A 9762-nucleotide genomic window follows, 5' to 3' on the forward strand; every position below is an offset into this window, starting at 1 on the left:
CTGTACATAAGAGATGGAAGATTTATCAGAAAAAAAAAGATCCCATTTCTCAAAAAAAAAAAAAAAAATTAATTCTAATAATTGGTAAACTAACTATACATATAATTTGATTGTCTCCTTTCCAGCTAAGGACCAAAAGAAAAAAAAAAAACAAACAATTAGAGCAATCTCATTAGGTTTTTTTTTTTGTGTACGGCATTCAACACTTTCAGGCGAAGTGACCGTTGTCAACTTTGACCCATGACCTCCTATCCAATCCAATCCAAAATACACTGCGGCTTGACAGATTGACACAACTAGGTGTAGAGGGGGGGGGGGGGGGGGGGGGGGGCATTGATGTACTTGTACTAGATAGATTCACTCTGCCATTTACCGTCACCTTAAGGTTTATGACGGACGTCAACACAAAAAAATGCTCTCCTAAGTCGAAAATAAAACCAATGTTGCAAAATAATGACGTCATGTTTACTAGATGACGTTCACAAAGGACCAGTTTGCCAAGTTCTACAATCTAAAAGTTTCTTATATTGGGGTTAGTTCACGCCGCTTGACAACGGAGTGTGATGTCACGTGTCTTCCGGCAGTTACGGAGTTAAAATGGCTGCCGAATATAAACAGTGAGAGCGAGCTCGTGTTTGTTGACACGTCTGATTAATAAACGCAAACGCGTGAACCAATTTTCCCTTCATTTTTTATTTATTTTGTTGTGTGAATAATGTCAAGAATTAATTTGAGATATTTTCGTTTCATTTAATCTCCTGTTAATAATAGTTTGGATGATTCGTCACAGAAAGTTTCACACACTCACTAGTCTAGCAGCCTCCTACTCCCAGTCCTAGATTAGATCGATTCAACAGATCTCTAAACAAAATCAAAGTCTACACTCTGTCCACTTGTATTTTTTCGTAATGATAAAGAAGTAATATTACAAACCATTTTCATAAACTTCGCGCTTTGTGATATAAATCTTAGTAGGCTACATTTCTTATATCAATTTCTCTCTGCCAGGTATTTGTTTGTTTTTAATGGTTTTACGGCGCTTGCAACTTGCAACACATTAAGGTCATATCAGCGCCAGTAAAAAGGAAGAAAATGCGATAGTAAAAAGTTCTAGAATTACAATTAAAGCACTCAAGAAAAGGGAAGACAAAGGGGAATTGGTTCAAATAAGAAACAGATGTAAATTCCAATAGCACACTATCAGTATACTTAGTTTGAAATCACCTAAAAGTCTCACCCAGACACCAGCACAGGTCCCTACTAAGAGGAATACACTCAAATGCTTACAAATCATATGTCAATAATAAAACAAAATAACAATGCATAACAGAGAGATGATTTACAAGGAAAAAAAGATCATCTCCCAAAACTGACTACACATTTGACTGTTTCCCTCTCAGCCAGGGTATGCGGCCAGGGCCAGGACAAAACCAAGTAATCTCATTCCAAGACAAAGACAGAAAGTAAGTTGGAAAATATATATAGGGGGATAGAAGATACAGTATGTACCTCCCTGCCCACTATGGGAGGTCAGAAACCCCACCCAGCTGCCAGGTATTTACACCATACCGACTCATCGAAGAAAATTCTTCCCCTGCCCCAAACCGACCCGTCGGCATCGTATACTGACACCTTCTTTCAACTAAATTTATCGACCATCCCTTACCGACCCGACACTAGAACCAACCAGGATTTAGTTTGACGTCATTTATTTTTTTAGGTTTGTGCAGCGTCTAGTGAGTTGTCGTTTGTACAACTCAAGGAAACAAGGGATTCCGTTGGTTGACCTATTGAATACAAGTCACGATTTGTTTTTGTTTTTTGTGACCAAAGACTTGTCTTTTGACGTCATTTATTGATTAGTGTCAGACCGAAGCCACCGTTAACTTATAGCCTGACACTAGAACCCTCTAAGACTTACAATTTGACGTCATTTTTTAGGGTTGTGTAGCGTATGGTGAGTTGTCGTTAGTAGAGCTCAAGGAAACAAGTTATTTCATTGGTTGAACTATTGAATACAACTCACGATTTGTTTTCTTTTGTGACCAAAGACTTGTATTTTGACGTCATTTTTTTTGGTCAGTGTCAGGCTATAAGTTAACGATGGCTACGATAGGTGTCGGTATAACCTAAGTGACAGTAAGGGGCAGATAGTTTTTGTTTGTTTTTAAGGGTTTTACGGCGCTTGCAACACATTTAGGTTATATCAGCGCCAGTAAAAAGGAAGAAAATTGGATAGTAAAAAGTTCTAGAATTACAATTAAAGCACCCAAGAGAAAGTAAGACATAGGGGAACTGGAAACAAATAGGGATCAGATGTAGATTCCAAGAGCATACCACCAATGTGCTTAGTTTGAGCTCACCTATAAGTCTCATCCGGACACAAACACAAAATCCAACAAAGAGGAACACACTCAAATGCTTTCTTTATACATTCAAAATAACAAATATAATAATACATAACAGAGAGATGATTTACAAGGAAAAAAAATATCATCTCCCAAAACAACTATGCATTTGACTGTTTCCCTCCCAGCTAGGACTCTGGCCAGGACCATGACAAAACCCAGTAATCTCATTCCAAGACAAAGACAGAAAGCATTTTGGAGAACAGATATAAGGGGATAGAAGACACAGTATGTACCCCCCCCCCCCCCGCCCACTATGGAAGGTCAGGAACCCCACCCATACGATGGCTACGATAGGTGTCGGTATGACCAAGGTGACAATAAGGGACAGAGTGACTCTATTTATTGACATCCAAGGTGACAATAAGGGACAGAGTGACTCTATTTATTTACATCCAAGGTGACAATAAGGGACAGAGTGACTCTATTTATTTACATCCAAGGTGACAATAAGGGACAGAGTGACTCTATTTATTTACATCCAAGGTGACAATAAGGGACAGAGTGACTCTATTTATTTACATCCAAGGTGACAATAAGGGACAGAGTGACTCTATTTATTTACATCCAAGGTGACAATAAGGGACAGAGTGACTCTATTTATTTACATCCAAGGTGACAATAAGGGACAGAGTGACTCTATTTATTTACATCGGTCACATTTTAAATATCTATGGAATATGGTCGGGTGATTTGTTGCCCTCATATTTATAATGATGCTGTTCCATGAACGAAAAGTCCCGGGGAAGAAGTAAGATAGAGAGTAACATAACACAGATATTGTAATTATAAGATACAACAAGTAACCTATCTGTCCAACATGGGTCATTGATTTGTCATAGTTTATTTATAATATCATCATAATGTACAGTATTAACACACACACACACACACACACACACACACACACACACACACCAAGCAGGCAAATAGCAACAAAGATATAACGGAAACGTGTTTAACACACACACACACACACACACACACAAACACACACCAAGCAGGCAAATATCAACAAAGATATAACGGAAACGTGTTTAACACACACACACACACACAAACACACACCAAGCAGGCAAATAGCAACAAAGATACAACGGGAAAAGTATTTAACACACACACACACACACACACACACACAACACAACACACACAGCAGGCAAATAGCAACAAAGATATAACGGAAACGTGTTTAACGATGTATGAAAGTGGATTCTAAGTGGAGGCTGCTTCTGTTATAGCTATTATTCAACCATACACTGACATAACACGTTATAAAAATTTTGTCAAGGAAACTCAGCCCTAACGTTTCGACCGATTAAATAACCCTCATCTTGTCAACAACCCCCCCCCCCCCCCCCCCCCCAAAAAAAAAAAAAAAAAAACAAACAAAAAACAAAACAAAAAAAAAACAAAAAACCAAAACAAAACAAGAAACAAAACCCTCTCAAACCTTGGATTTTACTGAAGTCCCAGGTGTGAGTTTTTGACAAGATAAGGATCACCTTAATCGATCAATATTTGAAGGACTGGGTTTCTAGTCAAAATTTTAAAAAAAAATGTGTTATTTCAGAGAACCGCATTATTATTGTGGTGAGTTATAATATTGTCTTGTTGAGTTGAATTACAATGATGATGATGGTGGTGATGGTGACGATGCTTTTGTGTTCGTGTTGATGAGGATGTTAGTGATGGTGGTGGATATGATAGTGATGAACAGAAGATTGTTATGGAGAATAATGATGATGATGATATTGATAATAATGATGATGATGATGATAATAATAATGATAATGATGATACTACTACTACTACTACTACTACTACTACTACTACTACTACTACTACTACTACTACTACTAATAATAATAATAATATATAATAATAATAATATAATAATAATAATAATAATAATAATAATAATAATATAATAAAATAATAATAATAATAATAATAATAATAATAATAATAATAATAATAATAATAATAATAATAATAATAATAATAATGATGATGGTGATGATGATGATGATGATGATGATGATGATGATGATGATGATGATGATGATGATGATGATGAGGTCATGGAATATTTTTATACAGTCGTTTTATTCTATATTGTGAAACATATATCTTGGAAATTCATAAGAGAAGTTTTAGCTAAATTAACATTTTAGTATGTAGATCCCAGTGTTTGAAGTATTTTATTGGACATTTATTTTTTACATTTACGTTAACTCACTCAACCCTAACACCGACTATATCCGTAGTTTACTCTGGTTACTTTTACTCCATGCCTATTTATTACATTTTTCTGAGACAAATTATAGGCGTAGTATCAAAGCTAATATTTTTAATTTTTGCATGTTAATGATAGTTGAATAAAACTATCTATGCACATGCTCATTTTAATACATTTTTTCCAGTTTAGAAAAGTAGCAAAAATCTCTAGGATTGAGTGAGTTAAGATTTTTTAGTCACGATGTGCCATATCTATTTTTATCCGTATAAAGACAACATTTGGAATGGCATAGAATCGTCTTGGTATCACGGTGACGATGGCAAGTGGCCACGACCAAATCGAGGTGGTGTGCTGAAACTAAGAAAAATGAATAAATATGCAAAAAGGTCACAGACCACCACCCTTTCATTCTAATCGAGCACACGAAGTACAAAACACACAACTGTTTAAGTCATGGTAGTTGTGGTGCTAAAGTTGAGTCAATGCAATAAATTCCTTCATTCTTTTCTTATAATGACCGCGACCTTACGTGTAAGATATGATATTGCGCCAAAAAAAAAAAAAAAAAAAAAAAAAAAAAAAAAAAGCAAAAAAAAAAGCAGAGATAATAAGAAAGAATCATTCTAAATGTGCATCTTATATTTTGTATATTTTCTGTCGATGGACACCTTATAACCATTCAGATCGGAGCACATTGATAACCGACGAACGCAATTAAGGCTTAAAAAGAAAAAAAAACATGGTTGTGATGGACAATATATTATTGTGCTTTGATTTGAAAGTACATATTTTCATGGCAATGATCAGACCATAACAATTTGGGTTAACACAGCTGCAAACAAGTACCTAAACGTCGCGCATCGCCCTATGGGGATGATCTGTATTCCCTTTCCATGTGCTTGAATCATTGGTCACATTGCAATATATACCCAAAGTGACCTACATAGTGAAAAGTAATCATAGTTTTCGAAATATCTAACATTACAATATGTCATTTTGCTCAGCTTAACTCACGGGGATGTTTACAACTCTTTCATAAAGAAATCAGCAAGTCTACATTTATTAAGAAATATCCAATCGTTGGACAGCAACAAAACATGTGATCGATGACTAAGTTGGACGAAACCCATAATATAGATCCCTCCAATTCCTTTAGTAGAATCTGTTTATGTTGGGAATTCTGTCCATTCCGGACACCGAATGTGTTATTCATATTATGATTCATAATGCTGTACAAAATGAACACACAAATGAAGTCAACTAAAATATCGAATAGAAACTTCAATTTGACCTATTTACAAAGACACGTGACTTGGCCATTTTGGGTCTCACGATTTGTCAAACAAAACACGATGAATAAGACACTAAAGACGAATAATACGACATGGGAGGATGGAATAGTTAAGGCGAATCATTTGTTTTTGTCTAGGTGCACATAAGCTGCTATTCTACTTTCTCATTGTTTATATATATACATATATATATATATATATATATATATATATATATATATATATATATATATATATATATACAATTTCTTTAGCAGATCATGCTCTACAACACACTGTTCATTTCCTTTAAATTTTACGATGTACAAATGAAATTTGAAAAAGAAAAATGTTGGTTATGTCGTAACGAAGGTGACCATTTTTCTGTCGTTGGTAAGGAGAAGATTAAGGCGAATCATTTGCCTTTTTCTAGGTGCACATAAGCTGCTATTCTATTTTCTCGTTAATCTCCCCTTTGAACTTCAAGCAGCAACATTTACAATGCCTTCAATATAGTATAATGGGTTTTTTAAATTCATTTTTTGCATTTGGACAATCCAAGCGGCTCTTTTCTGAATTTGTGATCACAAAGACTGTATATTATCGCGTTGGCACCGCTGTTTACGAAATAAGTACGAAGAAAAATATTATGGGTTGTTCTTGACGCCTCGTTCATCGAGTTGAATTTCTCTGGCTGAGTAAACTTGAAGAACACGAGAGTAAGATAAGGGATGTAACTCAAAACATAAACGGCAGTGATGAGAATAAGCATGGCTGTTGTTCTGTTGATCACACGTCCACGCTGACTAATTTTTGAAGATTCAGGTTTGCAGTCTCCGCCAGTTTTATTTTCTGACTTAGTCTGCTTGTTGTTAACGTTGAATTTCACCTCCGGTGGTTGAGAATTCTTTCTATTCTTGTCGTCATTTCCTGTTTTTGTCTCATCCACGACCTCCCCATCACCATAATTTGAACAATTTGTTTCATCTCCATCGTTCTCTCTCTCACTGTCATCTTGGTCATCGTCTTTCATGCTTCGTCTTCCCTTTCTCAGCTTCTCCATCAGAGCCTCACGGATTTTTCTCTGCTTCTGAAGCAAGCTGTCCTCACTGGACACTTTCCTTGAACAAGACATCTTTTTAGTAGGAGTTCCTGGTGTGTCATTTTCCTCCGTGTTTGCGTTGTCATCTTCGTAAAGACAAAACGTGATGTCTATCCATTGCAGTCTAGAAGCGAGGCCTTTATTATTATGACTGGCAGACTCGTCGTTCTCTGAAGTTTCCTTTGCCTCCGCTGCGGAAGAATCCAAAGAACTCGTTGATTCATGCTTGGAACCAATTTCATCTTTTTCAAATTTAGACTCCTGAATAATGCTTGTGTCATCTGTTCTGGTATTTGATTCATTTGCATTTTCATCATACTCAATTCCCGCCTTAACAATTTCATTTGGGTTGGTATTTTTTACACATTCTTTCTTGTCAGTATCCGATGTAGACCCCTCGTCATTTTGTTTTATTTTATTTAGTTTTATGGACAATTCACGGACCATTGAAAAATTAACATTTTTGGCACCGCGGACAATTTTCGCAGACCTAGCACTGTCTTCTTTGGCGCTTGAAGGAGTTCCTTTCTTCTCCTCCATGACAATTGACTCGGTCATTTCCGAACTCTTTCTTTCGTCACAATCTTTTCCGTGGAAAGTATTCGAGCTGTTTGTTGCCATTTTATAGTTCTTCGGCTTATTTCTTGAAAAAATCTTCAACAACAGACTTTCTTTGGGCTTTTCTATGGTATCTTCTGTTGCACTAAGCGATCGCGTGCAAGTTGCACTTGTGGCAGCTTTCATATTCAGTACTGGCTGTCCGTGGATCTTGCTGTGTTTGCACGCTTGAATACCAATTAATGTGTAGAGAACAACTAGAGGAATACACATTCCGAAGAACAACAGAAGAAAGAACCCGTAATTGACAAGCGGCCATATTGTGTCAATATAGATGTCTGCAAAATCGCATTCGTATCCGACGATTCCAGGTCGAGGTGTAAGCCTGGTATGAGTTCCATTCAGTATACCGAATGGAACCGAGCCTGTCAATCCAAATAAGGCAATACAAACACTCATTATTTTGGCTTGGCGCACGGTTACTTGTTTCCCGAAAGGCCGGCAGATTTTTCTGTATCTGTAAAAGAAAAGAGGAAGATAGAAAAATAGAACATTAAGGAATATGGAGTCGAATTTTCTCCAGCGTTTTGTATCTTTAAACGATTAATAAAACTGCTCACTCTTTTGGATACGTCGCTATTCAACCTTAAAGTACTAGTACTTCCCGCCCGATCTTGCAGACTCAGTTACCCAGTAACTATTAAATTAATAATAATAATAATAATAATAATAATAATAATAATAATATAATAATAATAATAATAATAATAATAATAATAATAATAATAATAATAATAATAATAATAATAATAATAATAATAATAATAATAATAATAATAATAATAATAATAATAATAATAATAATAATAATAATAATAATAATAGTAATAATAATAATAATAATGATGATATAATAATAATAATAATAATAATAATAATATAATAATAATAATAATAATAATAATAATAATAATAATAATAATAATAATAATAATAATAATAATAATAATAATAGATCTTTATTGTCCATAAATATGGCAATTTGTCATTTAGTTACACTGGTTATAACGTTATACATTGAACAGATATTTCACTCCTACTTGTTTTCTCTCTCTCTCTCTCTCTCTCTCTCTCTCTCTCTCTCTCTCTCTTCCTCTCTTTCTTTCACGCGTGCGATATACACAACATAAACATATTCATTTCATTTTCAATTCGTTATATTTATGGCAATTCGACACCAAATATTATCATCATTATCAATTGGTCAGTTAATCTTACATTAAATAAATTAATCAGTTAATCAGTCAACGAATCAATCATTGTTTATTCTGTACCATATGAAATATTCAAAAATTTTATTGCTGATGGAACGACCGTTGATTTATACTTGTTAGTTCTACATTTAATCTGACAAAACCTTCTCCCAGGTGGTAAAATACTAAATTCATGGTATAAAATATGTTTTTTCTTGTTGGTAATTGAGAATGCTTTCCTTTCTATTGCTTTTCCATGAATTCTTTCTACTCCATCAAGAGGATAGTTTATTATTTTTTATGCCTCTTTGATTGATTATGAAATTTTTGATTTATCTTTAAGTCGGCATCCGCCAAACCATAGGTGCAACCAAACGCAATTACACTTTTAATCAATGAGTCATAAACTCTTAACATAGTTTTCTTCCCTATTTGAAATGTTCTCAATTTCCTTAGGATGTATAATCTTTGGGCAACTTTCTTAGATATTATAATAATATGTAGAGAGAAATTGAGGGAACTATCAATGGTTATTCCTAAATATTTAAAATAATCAACTTTCTCAACATCATCCTTACCGATCGTCACACACTTTAAGTCGTTTTTATTTTTTACACCAAACACCTGTTCTTTCGTTTTTTCAACATTTAATTGAAGCTGATTTTGTTCACACCAATCGGTGAATATATTAATTTGTTTGAAAAGAATCTTTTCGGTAGCTTTACCTTTTAATAAGCCAAGAATAGCAGTATCATCTGCATATTTCACTATAAAACAATTTTCAAATGATGGTCTGCAGTCTGCTGTCGTCGGTGTATAAGATGTACAGGATTGGGGAACTCACGCAGCCTTGGGGACATCCGTTCGACAACGTTCTTTCGTTGGAGATATTTTCACTCAATTTTACACATTGCGGTCTATGGGTCAG

At 34.8% G+C, this 9762-nt stretch overlaps 1 protein-coding gene across 2 annotated transcripts in view; it reads right to left on the bottom strand.

Annotated features, from left to right (window-relative positions):
* Positions 1-6213: 6213 nt before the first annotated feature.
* LOC144957043 (uncharacterized) overlaps positions 6214-9762 on the bottom strand; it is a 10855-nt gene continuing 7306 nt past the window's right edge. For both annotated transcript variants that reach the window (XM_078887980.1, XM_078887981.1), the window contains exon 4: positions 6214-8098. In XM_078887980.1, the coding sequence (XP_078744106.1) occupies positions 6457-8098 (1642 nt within the window). In that variant the 3' untranslated portion in view covers positions 6214-6456. The remainder of the gene's footprint in view (positions 8099-9762) is intronic.

The sequence above is a fragment of the Berghia stephanieae genome, chromosome 11 (genome assembly GCF_034508935.2).
Source record: "Berghia stephanieae isolate SIO BIC M18660-M18661 chromosome 11, UCSD_Bste_1.3, whole genome shotgun sequence".
Taxonomy (NCBI): Eukaryota; Metazoa; Mollusca; class Gastropoda; order Nudibranchia; family Aeolidiidae; genus Berghia; species Berghia stephanieae.